Below are 22,589 nucleotides of genomic sequence, written 5' to 3' on the forward strand. Positions count from 1 at the left end.
TAATAATTTACATGGCACAATTTATTACATCTCAAGTTCCTGATATCACATATTCTATGCTCTTATGACAGATGTCTTGAGAAGTTCCATTAGAGTACAGTACTATCAAGCTGGATACAGAAGTTGTAGTAATACATACAGTATATATACAGTATATTGTATATATACTGGCTGGATGAATGTTGTGAGAAGTGCATAATCAGGGGTTTGGTACCCTCTTTTAATGTGACAGTGCTTGTACTGACTCTATCAGACACATTTATGTGAAGCTACAGAATGTGGTGAAAGTTTCTGGCATATCAGATGGAGCCAAGATTCTGGGGGCTTGAATGATGAGTGAATGGAAGTGTGGTCCATTGGTGTGGGCAAACTTGGGCTGTCTGGACGTTGCTACTCCTCACCCTGTCCTTGGGTGGGAAAGGAGGTCCGGATGATGATGATGATGATGATGATGATGATGATATATATATATATATATATATATATATATAGTAAAATTCCAATTCTTCGGCATCCAATTCCCCAGCAAATCTGACATTTCGGCAGTTTTGAGAAATAGTCCCATTTACGAAAATCTCTGATCATTCGGCAGATTTTCCGATTTTTTTCGTCAGTCTTGAAATTCTCCATGAGTCCTTAGAGCCTGTTGCAGGACCTTCTACTGCTGGGGACTTCTTCCAGCAGTAGCAGACTCCAATCAACCCTTTCTATTGTACATATATAAATTAGGAACCTACTATAAGTTTAGGTAAGTGCATGTGAACTTTTAGGCCTACTGTACCATTACATTTATATACAGTATGTTTACTAATTTCTTTATTTTTCATATTCATGTATAGTACTGTATTCATTACAGTACTGTACAGTATCAAACAGTATACAGTACTCTCTCCAAACACATTTGTAATGATATGAGTAGTGATGATGGTGTTCACCGAAACATATAAGGTACTGAGTGGGTAGGGTTTTTGATAATTCGGCAATTTTGATTTTTCGGCACTTGCCTGGTCCCACAGATGCCGAAAAATTGGACTTCTACTGTATATATATATATATATATATATATATATATATATATATATATACAGTATACTGTATATGTATATAGTACATATATACATACATACATACACACACACACACACATAAATATATATATATATATATATATATATATATATATATATATATATATATATATACTGTATATGTATATAGTACATATATACATACACACACACACACACACACACACACACACACACACACACACATATATATATATATATATATATATATATATATACATACTGGAAGCTCCTAAATTGTGGTTTTATGAGACTAAGCGCATGCCGCAATTTATCAAGTATGAAAAAAACAAAAAAAACAATGTACTGCATAATGAGGATGATGTATATTACCTTGATATCTGCAGGAAGCTGTGCTGCAAATCTGTTATATAAACCATTGGACACAGGACAACGCCTGAGGATCTGGGCAACCCAACAAGCCTTGCATTTGAAGGTTCTTGGGATTTCATCCTGTTCAAAGCACCTGGAACAAAAAGTTCATCCAGCTGTTTTTCATAATCATTCTTTAACCTATCTAGGTGATGGCGGCCAACATCCACTCAACTGATGTGGTGCTGCCTACTTCTTCCTTCACTTTTTTCTGCCCTCCTTTCTTCCTGTTTCTCTCTCCCCTTCCTGTCACTTTTTATTACTTTTCTTTCCACATCAGGTGGCTTTACACTGAGTGAAAAGTCTAATGGCTTCCTGTAACCCAAGAAATCATCTACAATAATGGGTGGTAACCATGTAACCAAATCATGGGGTGAAATGTAGCCTACTATGGTGCCCCTGTTAACTGGATGAAGATGCAAATGCAACATCCATCCAGGAACTAATCTCCATATTTTTCCTTGTGCTTCGCCACAGTGAGGTACTGTCAACCTCAAGGGAACATCGGTTCAATGTACAGGACGGCCCTGCTGGGAGGACTGCTCTGTGGCTGATGTGTCTGCTCAGCCAGACAGACTGGGGTTGATTACCAAGAACAACCTATCCATCACCTGCCAGATGGATGACTGGATCTATGAAGTTCTGAACCTCGTGATGGATGACTGGATCTATGAAGTTCTGAACCTCATTCTCATTGCAATCTGAGCACCAATCTACCCTTTATGTCTAGGGATGGACAAATTACAGTACTCTACCAAGAAGTTGATCTTGACTTCAGCATCAACAAAGGACAATATTAACTCTCTGGGTGTGTTTAGCTGAATAAAATTGTCTATTGTATGCGGGAATACATTTTTGGATAAAAATGTCAATCGTTAGAACTTTAATAATTTTTGGTGCGTTATGTTTATCCTGAGCAATATACAATCGTCTGAGGACGGCAAAAATAAATGCAATATGAGTAACTCACAACAAAGATGTTAACCCTGTCAACTTGATGGCATTATTTAATATTATGTTCTTGCTGCTACTGGAAAAGAAAGCACCTGCCTAGTGATAGTGTTCATGACGACTACATCTAACCCAGCGAGTTCAAAAAGTCTACCCATTGTAACGTATCATTTACAAAGGCTCCAGCATGCTTGAATGTTGGCCTTAGTCACCTAATGGCAGCTCTTTATCCTCATGTCAGTAATATTGTCTTGATAGCAAGGATCAAAATGCAGTACCGTATGTCACTGAATTGAAAGGTTTAACATAATATAAACTGATGCACTGCATCATGCTGAACTTTGTGCGAGTAAAAACATCCCTACAGTAGGGCTTGTCTGAGGTACTGCTACTGAAATGGACATGAGCATAGGCCTGAAAGTCCTCTATCTTTGTCATGGCATAAAGATTTGTCAAAGCTTTAGTTGGGCTAACTGCACCACACACAACTTTGGTTACAAACAGCCTTATACCTTATTCAGAAATTACAGGGTTGTGACGGAGAATGTATCTAGGGTTTCCTTTTTCATATGATCTATGTCTACAGAGAGATAAAAGAGTATGACAATATATCTCCCAACTCCAAGTCAACATGAAAAACTGGATTTAGATGACGATGATTATATCTGGTCTACACATTACAGTACAGGTACAATATTAGCATTATATTTTTAAGTATTTAATTCCTCCAACTAGGCATGCATGAAAATTTCTACTATACTGAATGCAATACATTGTATGAAATAGCAACCAAATATAAAAATATCTCCTCCACACCTTCCTTCTCTTGAACAAGTTACAGAAAATGGCTGCTTGTTGAAGCGTTGGTAGAACTGACGGCAGGCCTCACAAGCAACTACTCCAGAGATGCGAGTGATTCCCCGATGGATAGAATAGAAACGAGTTGCCCGGCAGACACCACACTCCACTCTTATCCTCTTCATTGCAGCCTTCCCCTCTTCCGTACCTGAGGAAAGAACAAATTATTGGTTATAATGACTGTATTTACATTTTTTCCTTTATGCAATTCTGGGCATAAGCTCAAACAGCCCATTCCCTGAGTTCCAGCTGTCCTCTTACATACCACTACCCTCAACATCTCACCATTTCAACTCGTGGACTGGTGTCCTGTAATGGTATTTATGGTGGTGGTGGGGAGTTGTATGACATGCTGGTGGGTCTTATGGTAGTTTATTAAGGTCTACTTCAACAAAATTCATATTCTCGAACTGTTCCATAACCTAATCTAGGGCTGGTGGCAGTACTGTCAAAGAAAAGGGAGAGTGACCTTGTGCAATTTGCCACAAGGATGTGGGAAGTAATTCCATCTTGTGCAGTGTTTGTGATAAGTGGATGCATTAGAGATGTTGTGGTATTAGAGGTAGACTGTGAGATAATGCTGATTTCATGTGCGTGGTGTGCCAGGGAGAGCATGTGGAGATTATCAGATATGAAATGATTGATCTTGTTAGTGAACCTCTTGAGTGTGTGGAAAAGATTTGTTATTTGGGAGACATGTTATGTGCTGGAGGTGGGGATGGAGCTGGCTCCATAGCCAGAGTGAGGAGTGGTTGGAAGAATTCAGGAAGCTGTTGCCTCTCCTGACACTGAGAGGACTCTCCCTCCATACTAAAGGCTCTTTGTGTGAGGCATGTTAGGAGTGTAATACTGTATGGCAGTGAGACCTGGGCAGTAAAGGAAAAGGTTATTCACAGGCTCAAATGTATAGAAATGGCAATGATTAGGTAGATGTGCAGTGCATCCCTGAGTGCAACACCTGGGGGGTTTACGATCAAAGAATTGAGAAGTAGGATGGGACCGGACTGTTTCCGGTATTGTGATGAGGAGAGGTAGATTGAGTCGCTTTCAGCATGTGGAGAGGATGGGGGATGATAACTGGGTGCAGAATATGAGAAGTGTTAACATTAGGGGTAGGGTTGCCACAAGCGGAAAAACTTTTTTCATAGCTGTGAAACAAGTGTCAGGGTTGTCTGATGTTTAAGTCCAACCTCACTATATGACAGGGTTACATCATGTAAAACTCACTGCATAGAAGTTTAATACTGTACATAGCGAGGTGACTATAACATGGGTTCAATGGGAATATGTTTTTGATCAAGGGCCACATACCCAAAAAAGTCTAAAAACTGGTTTCTAACCCTCTAAACTGGTAGTTATTAAACTTCAATGCAGTTCACATGCTGCTTACCACCAAAAAGTAAGTATAAAATTAGTTTCCGATTTGCCTAAATCGTTAGTTATTTAGCTTCACTTGCTGCTTGAATTCCAACACCACATTATATTCCATCACTGACATTACTACACTCAAGTGACCAAGTTCAAAGGCCATCTTGAAAAAAAGTAAACAACTGTAAGCTTGACTGTTGGTCATCGTGGAAGCAAAAATAGCTATCATACATCGACCAGTCACGCTTCATGTAGATCAAAATGATCATTATAGCAATTTTTGTGATTGCTCAGTGAGACCGGGTAGAACTTCTTATCCATCGTTATAGCGATTCACCACATAGCGATGTAATGTATGGTGAGGCCCACTGGTAGTCATATTGGAGCAAGGCCATAGTCTGTTATGTCCTCATGGTTATTCAGTATATATTACTGTATGTGGATGAAGTTCGAGATACACCAAAACAATCATCATCATCATTCTGGCCTTTTTTTGAGGCAGGATCCAGAAACAAGGAAAGAAAATTACAAAAGTGGGAGAAGTAATTAACCGCATGCCCTATGAAATGGACCATAAAATCTTTCATAAATAATGAATGCCCCAGAATCCTGGTTCCACCTCACATCTAATTTTATCATGTTACTGAAATGCATGTGATGCTGCTGAGGAATGGTGAGGAAAGAAGACTAAAGGTGTAATGTGACAGTGAATGGAGAATCATGATGACTGAGAACTTCAGGTAAGGGTAACTTGGTGCAGTAATATACAATGGGTAAAGGTTACAGCCGTTCACACACTATCCCCTTTGAGATGTATGGGTCCAAGGTAAGCCCACCCTAGTCCAAAACATTTTAGGGTACAAGATTAAACCCAACTCCTGTAAAAGATGTGGTACGTACAATAACAAGTTTATCAAGTGGCTGGTGTTATGATGGCTTTCATAAAGAAAAAAAGAACTATACGAGGTCTGCACTTTTTTTTTTTTTTTACCCTGGCACTTGAGCGACAAGTGAAGGTGAGCATCATCCACTCTCTTGATAAAAACTATATGAGGTTTGCACTTTTTTTTTTTTTTTTTTTTTTTTACCCTGGCACTTGAGTGACAAGTGACGGTGACCCATCATCCACTCACTTGATATCGTGCTGCCTACTTTTTCCTTGAATTTTATCATTCTACTTCTGTGTCTGCACTCCTCTCTTCTTCTCCCTTTCCTTCCTCACTTTTTTTTACTATTCTTCCCACTTCAGGTGAGTGACAAATCTAATGATTTCCTTTAACCCAGAAAACAATTTATAATGCTGTGTGGTAACCATGTACAATATCCAGATCATGGGGTGAAGTGGAGCCTATTATGGTGCCCCTGTTCAATGGGCGGTCACAAATGTAGCATCCACCTAGGAACTACCCCTCTGCACTTTTACCACGCCTCACCATCATTTGCAAGAATATCATTTTACTGAACAGGACAGCCCAGTGGTGCGTGGTGGCTTGCCTGAAGCTGGTGGGTCTGTCTGGTTAGACTGTTTTTGGGGATTGATCAACACCACCAACAACAATCCTGGTAATTAACAGGCTTCTATTGGAGAGTGGGGGGAAGGGGGCAGAAAGTGAGAGAGCTCAGGTTGAGGATGTTTGTGAAGAAGACTTAAATAACAAAGATTCATTTCAGCTTCTATAATGCAACACACTGACACTGTTCTGTAACGCTGTCAGTCATTCAACAAAACAGCTGTTCTCAGCTTACACTACAAAAAATAACTGCTAAAGAAAAGATGCAATATATTCTGAAACCAAGTAATAAATCCCAACCGTGGAACTTTGTGTTATGGATGGAATGATGGTAATTATGACTGGTACTGTATTGTAATATTCCTTTAGAGCCTGTTATAACTATCAGTCATTGATGTACAATATATAACTCCTCAACCCCCTAATTTGGTGGTGTATTTTCCTATACTGTACTATTCTTCCTACTTGCAAGCAAATTCATTAAGTTTAAGAATGGCTTCTTGTATTGTGCTGGTGAATGGTGACTATAACTACTACAGGTCAGAAAGTCTCTTGCAGGGTGAATCAAACAGTCTGAAGATAGCAAAACTAACATTAAGTATATGTGTACAGCATCAGACTGATCAGGTAAAAATATCCCAGAGTTACTCCACGATCTTTGTGAAAATGTCTTTAAGTCTCTGTCACTGTTCACTACTCTATCTCACCATTCTGCCATCAGTATCTCTCCCTCACACACTCATCTACTAAGTCATTCTAAACCAATTACGGTATTTATCATGTTATTTGTTAAACAGATAAAGCACTTATTTTGAAACCAAGTACTGTATAATGTAAAAAGAAACATGGCATTTGTATGCAATTTGCCATTAAGTAACATTCAGCATTTCCTTGTGATGTTAGTTAAAAGAAACACAGAAGCTGATGCTGAAAGATAAATACTAGCTGTATTACATCAGACTGAAGTAACAAAAATGTCACTGTAACAGGATAATAATAATGAGCATAACTGTACTTTCAAAAAGATTTTATTCAAAGCTCTCCATCAGAACAGCAAACTCAGTATTATTTAAATTATCTGCATTTTACTGGAAGGGCACTTCATAATCATTATACTGTAACTCATTTTGTGAAAACAATTATATACAGCATGTATAAATGCACATACTATACTTCAGGTCTGTGTTATTTACCAACTACAAGTCTGTTATAACTGTAATTACCTACTGATCTTACCTACTACTGTAAATCAAAATACAGTAAAACCTTGATTTAGTGGACAACACTTTGGCAGATTTCCAATTTAAGAGACCGGACCTCATACATCAAATCAAATTACTTGTCCACAAGGTAAAAATTTTCGAACAGCAACAACAAGACCACAATATTCATCTCTATATTTGTACTGTCAAACTTGGTCTGTTATTCCTTTTCTGTGACATTCCAAGGTTCTTTCCTTTCTAATATAACTCATGGCAATATTAAAAATGCTTTTTATATTTCTACTGTTACAGTGATAATGTTTTGGATTTTTTCCCCATAGATAAGAAGACACTGGAAAATGCCAGATAACACCATCTTGTTTGCATTCATGACCAATTCAGATGGCACAGAGGGATTTATGATTTTTTTTTCTTTACGGTAATAATGTAGTAGTAGTAACAGCAGCAGTAGTAGTAGTAGTTGTGCTGGTAGTAGTAGCAGTAGCAGTACTAGTAATAATAATAATCATCATCATCATCGTCATAACAACAACAATGCTATATCTTATGTCTTTTCAATGTTTTTCATTTGCTTTGCTAATTACTGTATTATGAATGCCTACCGTGTATGTTAGTGGGAGATATTTGAGTGAAGTTTTAAGACTGATGGATAGGTATTAATCGACAAGGTTTTGCTGCTATTAGTCCGCTAAACTGAGGTTTTACTTTATTTGCCTCTGTTCTAAAACAAAACAAAAGAACACTGGCACTGAACACTGAAGTAATCCAATACTGTGCAGTACAGTGTTGCACCAACTTCCTCAGATCTGGCCAGTAATGGAGATGGTCCCCAACATCTTTAGTTCACAGAGACGTATGGATTATGTCTGACAGCCACGAGTCCCTTTCAGATGTCTTTGCAATCTTCCTATGGAAGAAAAATAAATTTTTGACAGTCCATTCTGGTACCAGATATCTTCTCTGGTGGACGTAAAGCCAGAGATTTTTTTTTTTCTTGTGAGTGGAATTTCAAATTTATATTTCCTTTCACAATTGAGTTTCATGATAATATTAATCAATAAAAATATGCATTATATACTTTCTTCAAAAGGATGTTTGTGAAATCAAAGCAAAAGAGAGCAAGGTCATCTATGTTACTTTCTGGGTTTTGGCCAATCCAGGCACTCATAACAACGGAAATATCTGCTGGCTTCTTCAGTATCTTCACTATCAGTTCACTGTGATTAAAATGTACACATATAACATAAACTTCTTTGTAAAGAAGTTACACAAAACTCATCAATCTTTCAACCCTCATTCCACTCAATACATAATGTTAAATAGGAGCTTGAACAAAATATAAAAAGGGGAAGCATAAAAGGAGAAAAGTAAGGGAACTATCATACAGCACATTCAGTAAAATGAAGCAGTCATTTAATCATCATCATCAATGTCAACTAAATCTTGACTATCTCCCACCTATAAACCATCCACACTTTTTTTTTTTTAAAGTTTCACACAAACCTATGAGACCACCAAGTGCAAAAGGTGCAATGTCTAACGTGAATCACCACAAAGTTTATCTTCCATTCTGACCCCATGTCCTAAGTTTCAACTTTCATACCAAGCTTTGTCACACAGTCATTTACCATATCCATTTATTTTCTTGGGCTACCTACCACACTTATCCTATCCAATTTAAACTACCCACACACCTTCCTTAACAGGTTTGTTACCATTGCCCGCACTTTTGACTTTCAAGCTCATAAAGTACCAAATCTCACAACATACATTAATGAAGGCAATAACACAATGTCATGCAATCCTCTTGAAGTCTCCACACTAAGTCCTCTTTTTTATATCAAGGCCTTCATAACACTGGCCATCTGTCTTCCTTGAGCCACTCTACTTTCTACTTACTTTATACCTTAACCTATCTTTTCTAGGATTTCATTAAATAAACACCATAATACTGATTATGACTGATAGCAACAGTTTCCTGCCAGTACTGTGTCCCCCAGATTTTAGAATGTGTCAGAAGTTTGGCACTTCTATTTGTTAATTGCATGTTATACACAAGATCTTACTCTTGATCTGTTTTGGATGGGCAAATACTGCAACATACAAAGTCGACTTTATACAGCTCAGACAGTGTGTTAAACAGCCAAAGCACCTGAAAGTAAAGTAAACTGACTGCTCAGCTAAGTAGCCCACCAGACTACTCAGCACATTTGCATTTCATATCAGCAATACGAAATTCATTAGGTCTTCCTTAATTTATTATGTATGTTTTTTTTTTTTCTTCCACCATCTACCCATCTGATTTAGTGCTAACTTTAGGTTACTTTACAGTAAGCCAAGAAACCATTTACAACGCTGAGTGGTAACCATGTAACCAAACCATATGTGTTCCCTACATGTCAATAAGTGGGTTGGTGGAGGGTTAGTGCCCCTCCCCGTAAAACAACTAACTCAAAGTCAAATGGCCACCCCTTATGGGATTATGGCATCTGGCAATAGATAGATAGATAGATAGACAAGCTAAACAGCTTCTTGTATCCACAAACCATTTACTATACTGAGTGGTATCTACAAAACAACCGAATGCATGGTAAACTGGTGGGCTAAGGCACTCTAACTGGATAAAGCCCATAAGGTTTAAGTTTATCAGATGTTTGGAATTTAGCGACTGCAAAATAATGCCAAAAAGGAGTGTGCCACCATTGCCTTTAATGTCTGGACTGAATAGCTTAGTCCATGGTTCCTAAGCCACAGAGTGTCAATCTCACATATATACTGTATGTGGTGGCTGATGTGACAAAACAGTGTCAACCTCATATATCTATCTTTTGATCCTTTTGCCATTTTGGGTGAGTCAGAAGGACTGTAAACATCAGAAACTGATAAAAGGCAACTTCTGCTCTGTTTTTTTTTTTTTTTTTTTTTTTTTTTTTGAAGTTATATCATGCAGTTACAGAGGGTCAGACCTCTTTTGGGGAGGTTTGGGGATACTACGTCATTATCTATCACTATGTTACTATCCAACACCCCCCTGACTACTATACGATGGATAATTGAGAGATTACTATAATACACGCAGCCGACCCCTTATGGATTAAGCTCTTCGTGGAGCAATAAATGAGTCTAAGATGGGTGTACAGAAATGGATGCCAGTACATAACTCATGACCTGTCTGCTGCAAAAGCCACATAAACAATACCTTTTTCACAACATTCACAGTACTGGGTTGAAGTGTTACTATAGAACCAGATACAGTTTGTATGTTTGAACATATCATGAGCATCCAATCTATATCATAAACCTGAGTACAGACTACAAGAATGAATATACAATTTAAGTGCTTGCTTTGGGCTTCTCATGGTGAAAAAGTCAGAAATTAAATTCACTATACATTCACTATGACCCCATATTTTCTAAGCTATTCTTGCTAGTGCTAGATGTACTCAAATAATGAGAGACTTCTTACAGAGAAGGGATAATGGACATTATGTTTTACGTGCAATGAATTATAGGATGAATGTACTGATGCTACTTATCTGAGACCTAGCTCCCCAAGGGATGTCCCCATAAAATATGGCAAAGATAGAAGTCTAAAAATTATCTCTACCGAAGTCATGGCTACATATATTCACCTGAATTGGTATATTCTGTAATTCACCCTTAACCCCTTCCATCTGTTGATGCATTTTTTATTTTATGCTTCCCACATTCAGACAATTCTGTTTATCGAGGAAAAGATTTTAAAACTGGGGTGGTTAGAGTCTTCACTGACCCAGTCAATATCAGATCTTTCCTCTGCTGAATAAAATCATTAGGAAATGCAAGAATAAACTAAGAATGTGGGGTTAACATCTTAAACTATTATTAAATCAACTATCAACTTAACAGAACACCTTATTTTGGATGAATTCAATACAAAATATACACCAGTAATAAGTAAACAATCTGCAGCAGACTTACGCAATGCATTCAACACAGTATCAGCACACATTGTCATCAGCATCCTCAACAAACATGCATTAAGAAAAAGGAAGTCTTCCTTATATTCAGATAGGAAAAGTGCAAGTCTTTAACAAAGTTCAAAGATGTAATTACTGGTCATCTACCCCAACACCAAACTGCAAGGCTCCATCATCTCACCCTCACTCTTCATTCAAAGCTGCTATGATCAATCTTCCACTCATCCTTTCCAGTGAAATTTATATGACAGTTTTTCTGTGCTGTCTGGTGGCTCTTATTTTTTCATGCTAGCTTTGGCTGGAATAACTGGTGGCTGAGGGCAGTCCTTTTGCTTGGCTATCCTTATCTTCATCACAAAGACACCATAGGCACAGACTGCTCTATAATAAACAGCTTTGAAAGAACCATTATCTCTGTTGCAGTCTACTTTCCTTTGTGTTCCCCTCCTCCATTATTAGTCTCCTATGCTGACTTAACAACAAGCATCATAACACTTCTAAATGCATCATGCAGCAAACTCACTCCAATAGCACATGCACTCACTGGAAGAGTGACACACACAGAAATGAATGGCTTTTACTTAGTCAACCATTAATCTTTACCCTAACTATCTACTGCCAGATGCCTCAATACAATATGGGGTGGCCACAAACAAATTGCCAACATGTCGCCCCGTCCAATGCTATTGCACTGTCCTGTTCCCAGCTCACAATCCCCCTCTCTCATATACCTATCCACTCCATCCCTTCATCTCATCCTCAGCCTCCCAATCCCCCTCCCCCCTCCACCTCACTCGCATACACTCTCCTCGTCAGTCGCTTGCTCTCCATCCCCTCCACATAGGCAAACCACCTCAATGTATTTCTCCTAATGCTTTCTATCACATCCACATCTATGCCCCTTATTGCAAATATATGATGTACACATCCTCTACCACTCCTAAAACTGCCCTAATGTCACTAGATATTCTGATATCTTTACCTTCTCTATTAGTCTTCTTCAAGAAACCATTCCTAAAACACTCAAAAGACATATTCCACAATTTTTTCATTCATTCTGGTCACCTTCACTTTTGCACAAAGGCACACTCATGGCTGTCATCCACTCCACTGGTATAGCTCCACTCATCCTAGCCTTCTGGTGTTTTCCACATCACTACAACATTTCATCATATTATCTACCTCATCAACACCTATACCTTCCATTTCTTCTACCCGGTTGCAGTATTCTGCACTTGTACAATCATGAAATTCTTAAGGTCTACATTCCTTCTTTAAGGAGAAAGTCAATCACGTTTCCCTTCACTCTGCACTAGTAAGTCCCACTCATCAGTTTTCAAAATACAGTACTCTTTCCACTAGTCTACATTTTCCTTCCAACTGCTACCGTATCCTTCTCTCACCTCACTTTCATCCTTTACATTATGGCTCTTTTTACCTTTTCTTCATGAGAAATACTGACATCCATCCATCCATCATCCAATCCTACATTGCCCCATGAGGAGCATAGGAGCCTGGGGCTAGGCAAGATGGTCCTGACATTTAAGATGAGAGTGATGACATCCTACAGAAATCTTTCCCACAACGATAAGCTTCCCTCTTACACAGTGTGATACCGATACAACCCTTCTACCTCTGCGTACCATCACAAATACAATCCACACATAATCCACTCTGCCCTCACTGTGATGCTGCTCCTTACACTGCTATATATTTACTTACTTCATGCCCCTCATTTTCACAACAAAAACAATTCTTCAGCATCCAAACCTCTACAAAAATTCTCTGGAAGCAACCTGTTGAACTTTCTAGGTATCCATAGTCTACTGAGTTTATAATTTCAAAAGTTAACAACAAAAACTATAACAAGAAAAAAAAAAAACTCAATCACATTTGAGTCTTCTGCATCCATGATAATAACTAATAAATTGAATGACACTGATATTTTATTTTTGTGCACTTAAGTCATAGTTAACTACATGACTTACAACATTTACTAATGCCTAAGTAAACATAGGCTGTAAGTGACTATTACACATGCAGTACAATATCCAATCAGTTCATAATTTAAAGCAATAATAGAGAGTAAGAGGATGAGAAATGTTTTGCTCTTAAGGAGATACGGCATGACAATGACTAAGATCTACACAAAAATTCACATCTACATAAAAACAACGAAATGAATTACAAGCCAAACTACTGCATAATCGTGGAAAAGCCAAGGCTGGAATAAGAAGCAGATGGAATACTGGTACTATGTCATAATAAAATATGCTTACTGCACATTGTTTCTGTAGATTTCTTTATGGTAGATGTTTGGGCTTGGACAGCATCTATTTCTTGCTCAGATTCAGAGCATTCTGAATGATGACCCCTTTCTAACTCAGAGTTGGCTGATGAGGCTTTTGTCCATTCAAAACGCGAGGGGATTGCCCCACTCTTGAGTTTCTGGTATTTTGGCTTTAAATCTGTTTATAAATGAAACACTGTATCAGCAAAATCCGAATCATAGGAAAGCTGCTACCAAAGTAGGGACATAATTATACTGTACACAGTATATATACAATATATACACACACATGATATAGCAGTTCAGTCAACTAACTTCCAAATTGTTCTACAAGTAGCAGGGAATGTTAAGTCAAACAATGCATATTTCTTAGCATTAACTGCCATGACAGACTCCATGTCATTTACATACTTACATCTACATGCAGTATTCAAATCAATTTCCTGATCAGATGTTAAAGGAAGCTTATGAAATAAATAAACAATACTGCTATGAGTTATACAAACATCAAACCTATGTCTACAAAAAAAAAAAAAAAAAAAAAAAAATGCAATGAAAACTTTTTGTGAGTGGAAAATGAACTTCATTCACTACCTTCACCTGACACTCCTACTAATGGTAAATAATAAATCAAGAACCATGGCTATATCCCATACCTGTACTATATATGCATCTGTATATGCTCTTATGGCTGATACACTGTAAACTGTACTTAAACGGCATGGTACTGCATTTCTTATAACTTGTATCATATCCAATCGTATTGTTTATAAAGGTTCCAACATGCTTGCAAGCATCGGCTGTGGTCACCTAATGGCAGCTCTTCACGCTCCTCGATCTCTGGCAACATCCCTATTCATTCCCTTATCCCTGAGGTCACAAACTATGATCTCTTCCCAGGTCTTTTTTGATCTGCCTCTCATTACCCTACCCCTGACATTCACACTTCTCACCTTCTACACCCAGCTATTATCCTCCATCCTCTCAACATGCCCTAACCATCTCAATCTACCCTTCCTCATCACAGCACCAATACATTCGTCCCATCCTTCCTTTCAACTCCTCAGTCGCAATCCTAGCTCCCCAGGCCTTGCATTCAAGGACGCATTACACATCCATCTATAGTAGACTCTCATTTTAATGGATATCGGATACAATGGACCCTACGAAGGCCACCAAACTTGTGTCAGCTATAACAAATAACATCCATTAAATGGGGCACAAATGGATCGCAATACGCATTTCCTATCCTTTTTACTCTAACCTGGCCTGAAACTGCCCTCTCCTAACAATGTCTGCCTAGTTATAATAACAGACTACCATACAGTAATACTGTACTAGTCATGAAGTGCTATGACAAAGATGTGAAATAAGCTGCAAAACGGCAAAATTAAGGGACAAGCTAGTGTAAAATGGGTAGAATTTTCATTTTTAGTACTAGTATATCCCAATATACAATACTCCAGCTTAGTGATGGGGGTAGAAATACCACCATACACCGCCTAACGATGGTCAAACCCGGTTGAACGATAAGCTTACATTTTTTTCTTACTGATTTTGAATATATTTTAGACTTAAATTTTGTGTTTACTTTGATTTATAAACTGTTTTTAGACTTATATGAATGTGCTTTTGTCATAGCTGGGGTGAACATTGTCATTTTGGGGTACAGTTTACTAAGTTGGATTTTTTCCGTACTTATATTTGATGATTTTTAATTTTATTTTTGGGTTTAGGTGAGTTATAAACTGCTTTTAGGCTTAGTTTAGCTTGTTTTAATGCTATTTGGGGTTTAGGTCAGCTGGAAACTTGTTTTTGGGACTCATTTGGATAGGTTTAGGACTTGGTTGGAAGGAAGCCCAAGGCTCAAAAATGCATCCCTATATTTTACACGTTAAATCTATCCCGATTTACGATACCCCACCTAGCGATGGGTTTTTACTTAACCAATTGCATCGTTACACCAGGGTATACCTGTACTAGAATATGCCCCTCCTCATTACAGCACCAATACACTCCAGTCCAGTCCTTCCTCTCAACCTTTCATTTGTAAACTTAGCTCCCCCAGCCCTCAATTTCAAGGATGCACTAAACATCTATCTAAACACTGTCATTTCTGTACATCTGAGCCTATGAATATCCTCTCCTTTTACTGTCCAGGTCTCATTACCATACAGCAATACTCTCCTAACAACATGCTGCATTCAAAGATCTCTTAGCATTGGGGGGGGGGGGGGGAGCCTCTCAATGCCAGGAGAGTCAACAGCTTCATGAACTTCCTAAAACCATTCCTTACCCTAGCAACAGAGCTAGCTCCAGCCCCACCTCCAGTACATAACATGTCCCCTAAATAACAAAACTCCACAACACACTCAAAAGACTCTCCAGCAAGATCAATCCTTTCACACCTGACAATCTCCACATGCTCTCCCTGACACACCACATACACAAAATCAGCAGTATTTTGCATCCTACCTCTAATACCACTATATCTCTTATGCACCCACTTATCACAAACACTACACAAGGTGGAGTTACTTCCTACACCCTTGTTGCAAACTGCACATGGCCCCACTGCCTCTGCTTTGATAGTACACTCGACCCTCCATTTCCCGTACCCCAATTTCCCGGATTTCAGACTTCATGGACATGGGCTGAGGCCGGGCAATATTATCAAATGCCCGACATATGCCTGTACGAGTCCGGGATTCTCACAAAAAATCAGCCATTATTCCCTCATATAAAACTATAAGCAGTCAAATGCACAACACAGTATAATTTCAGCAAGGTTTAGACTTGATAAAGGCCATTTGTAACACACACAAAATGATACTTTCATACATGGCCACCATCCTGCTTCACCCCACTGGTGGCTTTGGAGTACCTTGCCAGGAGAGCTATAGGGACACCTTCCAAGAGCACCTTGGCACTGTAACTACCCTGCCATTATATACCCACTGATAGGACAGCCTCCTGGGATGCTACTCATAGGTTCAGGCTCCTCTTTATTGGGCAGAAGCAGCAGCCTGGGAAAGCCTGGGAACAGAAATGCCCTGTACACTCTGGCACAGATTCAAGCCTCATCCCATCCTAGTCCCAAAACTGTGGTGGTGGAGCATGCACCACACCTCCCCTCAGGTACGCCACTAGGTAACAGGAGCAAAGTTTTCTGACTGCATGACCTTGCTAACACCAACCCCTGTGATGCAGTGGGGTATATTGTGTGGTATGCAATGCACATGTAGAGTACTGCATAAAATAGAGAAATGTGTTTGGTAGAGTATTCTTGCCTACAATCTTTGTTAGCGTCACATCGAAAGGTCAGCAAAGGGGAATGGTTAGGATATTCTGTGGGCTGGTGAAAAAGGAGCTCCAGTTCTCCCCATCACCTGTATTCTCGTCTTTCTTGGAAGTACCATCCTGACTGGCTCGTGCTACAGAATCTTAAGAATGCAAGACTGCTACAAACAAGAAAGTTTTCTTCAACAGAAATCCATAACTGAATTTCATTACAAAATACTACAACTTAATGTCTGATGATAATAGGAAGCAATATGTGGTTTTATCAACTAGACATAGCAGCATCAATGGCACTACCACCAATTTGCATTTGTAAATGATCTGTTGGAACAGCCACATTAAAAAGAAGTTTCGCTAAACAGAAACAAACGTACAAACGTACCTGACTTGGTTGCAAGGATGTAATCTTTGTTAGTGAAGTGCTCCTTACATACAACACTGTTTGAATCTGGCCACCACTTCTCTCCTCTCCAAATTGTTTGTATCCACAGCTTTTTAATAAACCTATCCCGGGGAAATAAATGTCCACCTCTGTTACTGCACTGAGGAACACAACAAGTATTGCTATATGGCATAGCAGCAGCTTATAAAGAGGAAGTAATATGTCCTCTTTGATGTTGTTAGCAAGAAGTTTTCTAGATGGCTGTACGATGCAGGTCTTTACGTAGCTTAGTAGGCGCTGGTTTTGACTGATGTATTACAGGTTCGTCCTCACCAAAGAGCTGAGGAAAGTTGAAAGTTCATTAGCAATGGATTTCTTTTTGTCTCTTGGTGGATCCCTCCACCTTGGATACTCTCAGGTTTAATGCTGTCAATCAGTCTACAAATACTCACCACAGGATCATCTTAGCACTGAATTACCTGTACTGTACTGGGAGTAACAGTGAACTCATAACTCAGTTTCTGACTTTATAATACTGTATTACTATATTGGTACACTGTTTGTATGCTTAATACAGATCCACTCATAATAATGCATATTTAATCTCATTTATTCAAACTTTCCAGTGTTCCATGTTTTCTTAGATTTCTTGCCAAGGTCTGGCTGTCCTCGTGAGGGCACACAACCGTAGGTGACAAACTCAAGGACTACATTACATCCTTCTGATTGGCATCAAAGTGCAGAATTGTACTGCAGAGTACATATCAATTCCACACAATTATTCCCACTGCTGACTAAGGAATCTATAACTGTCCACTTAGGCTGCATCTGGTTATTCATCTACATCACTGTTATGCCCTATAAGTGCCAAAAATTTCTAAAGATTAAGTGTACCTGGTGAGTTTAATTCATGGACAAATGACCGAGACATGCATTCTGCTAATGTTGCTAATCTGGTCTCACTGCCAGTAAATCCTGACTGCAAAAGCTAATCATAGTAATTATGGCTTTCTTCCTACCTACCTATATATATATATATATATATATATATATATATATATATATACAGTATATGAAGAGTTTATTTTGCACAATACAGCACTTATTGAGGTTCATCTCCAAGGCTGTGCAAACACCACTAAGTATCTGCATGAGATAAAGAGTGATTCATCAATGAGTTTAGACCCTTAATTAGGAGAGGAATGCTGGTACAGAACTCTCGTGCTTGTTCTTGAGGTGGTTATGGGTGGAGTACTGTATGTGTACTTCCTAAAACGAATGGTACCTGATATATCACCATCCCAGGCGTGCCTAAGCCCTTAATTTTCCCATATCAAGGGGTTAATATGTACCAATGAAGACTGTTCACAATTTTGTTAACCATCATCCTGATCCTACCCAGAGAAGAACTGCAGTGGTTGCAATATAGGTTTAAGATCCATACGATATGCTACAAATATAGCAATGTTGCACAAAGGATATCTATTCTGAGCTGGAAAACAAAATGTGTCTTGCAAATAAAAAAACTCTGATAAGGAGTGAACTTATTGCCCTGGTCATTATCTTCATCGCATTACTCATTACTGCATTATGCTTAGCAGTATCAGCAGCCTTGTTTACTGACAGTCTAACCCAGCTCTGGTGATGACTTTCTTAATCGATCATGGCTGAGGTATGAGCAATGAACCTGCCTGTAACATGAAAATATGGGTCCATCTCAAAGCTGCATACTGAACCTTTGAATTATGGACACAGTATATATATACATATTTTTTAACCCCTGTCTGTCTGATTGAGCAGACCTATAAATCACAGGTAGGCAACTGCTTCTGTGGACCCATCTTACAGGTACAGTACAATAAATACACTGCATAGAGACCTGGCACCCCAATGTGATGCACAATACCTTACCCTGAATGGACAAGAGTCCTTCCCATTGCAAGGTGCAGGGAAATATATGGACATTTGGTTCCCAGGTGGATGCCGCCGCTGTTCCACCCAGGGTGCACAGTACCACCCTCCAAGCAAAAGCTCTCTTTTTTGACCATCGAATGCATTAAAACTGCCCCCAGTATCATCCCCTATGTAATAAATGCTCCTCAAATGGTAACTTTCCTATACTATGAATTAAAAGCCAATTGGTTTGCAATAATATGTATCAGTAAACAAAAGGAAAAGAAAGTGCTACTGGAAATTTAAGCCTGCAGTCATCAACAACACATTAAGAGACCTCTAAATGCACATGTAAAACAGATAAACTATAATGCATAAACAGGTTGGAGATATTTAACAAACAGATAACAAGGATGAGAGGAATCAGTACTTCAAGGTTACTGACATCCTTACGAGTATGAAGGACTGTTGCCTCTCTAGCATTATTTTACTGAAACTTTTATACTAAATGCTCAAATATAGTTACATCCATGAGCCGCCTCTCCATGCCTTCTCCTGTGCTACACAGGCATCTGGTAGTGCTCGTTACTTGACAGTCACACTGTCATATTGTACAACTTCTTCTTATCAGAATTCCTGTATTTTCTGAATCATTTCTCTTAGGAACTCACTTCTCCAGATTAGTTTCTCCCTAAACTTCAACCCACAGCAGCTCAAATCCAACTGTTACAGACTTTCATTCATATATATATATATATATATAGATAGATAGATAGATATATATATATATATATATATATATATATAGATAGATAGATATATATATATATAGATAGATAGATAGATAGATAGACAGATAGATATATATATATATATATATATATATAATAAATCACTGTGCTTAGGTTTTGTTGATTACGAAAGGGCTTTCGACTCAGTGGAGCACATAGCAATTATAAATTCACTGCGAGAACAAGGAGTGAATGAGAACATTGTAAAATTGCTCGAAAACATATATAAAAAGGGAACTGCTACAATTAAAGTACATAAGGACTCAGAAATAATTAAGACTGAGAAGGGCATGCATCAGGGAAATACAAAATCACCAAAGATATTTACAGCATGCCTAGAAAGTATTTTCAGAAAGATAGACTGAGAAAACACAGGAGTGAACAGAGATGGAGAAAAGCTAAACCATTTAAGATTTGCAGATGACATGAAGTGAAGAGGTGTCTGGTATGTAGGAGGACTGTTGGGCCTTGATAGCAGGCTGTGAAGCCTATGCCCAGAGTTGAACACACTAAAAAAAAAAAAAAAAAAAAAAAAAAAAAAAAAAAAAACTCTCTGAAACAGCAGAGGCATTGCAAGAAATGTTAAATGACCTGAACAGAAAAAGTCTCAAAGTAGGGCTAAAGATGAACTGGAGTAAACCTAATGTTTAATCCTCAAACACCAAAGAGCGTCATCAGAATAAGTAGAGAGATTCCTGAAGAAGTCGAGGAATACAATTACCTGGGACAAATACTAAAATTAAAAAAAGATAATAATAACGAAATAAAAAGACGCATTACAATTGGATGGAAAGCTTTCGGTAAACATAGGGACATTATGAAAAGTAGCTTGCCAGTTTGTATGAAACGAAAAGTATATAACGAATGTATAATTCCAGTTATGACGTATGGTTGTGAGACTTGGAAACTGACAAAATCGATGGAAAATAAACTAATTGGTTCTCAGAGAGCAATGGAAAGGTCAATGTTGGGAATATCTTTAAGAAACAGGAAAAGATCAACTTGGCTGAGAGAGCAGATTAAAATCAAAGATATTATAGAAGTTATAAAAGAACAGAAATGAAGGTAAGCAGGCCATGTAGCAAGAATAAGGGATAATCAATGGGGCAAGAGGCTGACTGACTGGACACCAAGAGATTGTAAGCGTAGCAGAAAAAGGCCAGACAGGAGGTGAAGGGATGAGATAGCGAAATTTGCATGAAAAACTTGGCAAAGATTGGCTCAGTCAAGGAATTCGTGGAGAAGGTTGGGGATGGCCTTTGTTCAGCAGTGGACATGTAATGGTTGATGATGATGATGACGATATATATATATATATATATATATATATATATATATATATATACTGTATATATATATATATATATATATATATATATATATATACTGTATATATATATATATATATATATACAGTAAAAGTCCAATTCTTAGGCATCCAATTCCCCAGCAAATCTGACATTTCGGCAGTTTTGAGAAATAGTCCCATTTACGAAAATCTCTGATCGTTCGGCAGATTTTCCGATTTTTTTCGTCAGTCTTGAAATTCTCCATGAGTCCTTAGAGCCTGTTGCAGGACCTTCTACTGCTGGGGACTTCTTCCAGCAGTAGCAGACTCCAATCAACCCCTTCTATTGTACATATGTAAATAAGGAACCTACTATAAGTTTAGGTAAGTGCATGTGAACTTGTAGGCCTATTGTACCATTACATTTATATACAGTAAGTTCACTAATTTCTTTATTTTTCATATTCATGTATAGTACTGTATTCATTACAGTATTGTACAGTATCAAACAGTATACAGTACTCTCTCCAAACACATTTGTAATGACATGAGTAGTGATGATAGTGTTCACTGAGTGGGTAGGGTTTTTGATAATTCGGCAATTTTGATTTTTCAGCACTTGCCTGGTACCATAGATGCTGAAAAATCGGACTTCTACTTATACACACACACACACAGAAAAGTCCTTCGATCTGACCACCAATAATTTGAATATCCCAATATTCAGAATTCTTAAAGGCAAAATTTTTCAAATTTTTCTGGGCTTCATCTAAGGACATATCTGGCTTGGACTTGCTCTTCAACTTGGATGCACCTGCTTGCAATTACTGTATTCATTTACAGTTCTATGCATTTCCAGTGAGTAAAACAATAACCAATGTCTTTTAAAGTATTTATTTAATGATCATGCACATATTTCTAAAGGTCTAAGAGGTCCCTCCCAATCATCTGGAGGAAAAAATAAAAAAGTCGGAAAGACTCTTGGTCTCCAGCCATTCGGATTACAGGACTTTTACTATAAGTAATCCCTCAATTATCCTGACGTCCATTATCCGAACAATACATTATCCAGACGCTGTGATCTGGCTGTTTGAAACCATTATTCATACATTTTTCCATTCTATCCAGACAAAATGCTTGCGTCCAGGCGGACATTATGGCTGAGCGAACATTTTTGTCTGGCAGGTCCTTTTTTTTTTTTTTTTTTTTTTTTTTTTTTTTGGGTCATTGCAGGGTGTGGTCCTGCACTGGTGACTGCTTGCCTGTGATTGATGGGTCTGCCTGACCATGGTAATTGCTTGGCTGTGGTTTATAG

The 22,589-nt window shown here is 38.2% G+C and overlaps 1 protein-coding gene across 5 annotated transcripts in view; it reads right to left on the reverse strand.

The window, feature by feature from the left end:
* LOC145410795 (uncharacterized) overlaps nt 1–22,589 on the reverse strand; it is a 54,998-nt gene that overhangs the window by 20,304 nt on the left and 12,105 nt on the right. For 2 of the 5 annotated variants that reach the window (XM_080280905.1, XM_080280904.1), the window contains exons 3-5: nt 17,303–17,642; nt 3,228–3,417; nt 1,422–1,554 (exon numbers count right to left, since the gene is read on the reverse strand). In XM_080280905.1, coding sequence (XP_080137031.1) covers nt 1,422–1,554; nt 3,228–3,417; nt 17,303–17,495 — 516 coding nt within the window. In that variant the 5' untranslated portion in view covers nt 17,496–17,642. Of the gene's footprint in view, nt 1–1,421; nt 1,555–3,227; nt 3,418–8,167; nt 8,279–13,609; nt 13,799–17,302; nt 17,643–22,589 lie in introns of those variants that run through there. The other 3 variants (XM_080280906.1, XM_080280907.1, XM_080280908.1) reach the window with 3 other exon arrangements.

Source organism: Coenobita brevimanus, chromosome 86 (genome assembly GCF_032717465.1).
Source record: "Coenobita brevimanus isolate Jiangsu-jjx chromosome 86, ASM3271746v2, whole genome shotgun sequence".
NCBI classification, from domain to species: Eukaryota; Metazoa; Arthropoda; class Malacostraca; order Decapoda; family Coenobitidae; genus Coenobita; species Coenobita brevimanus.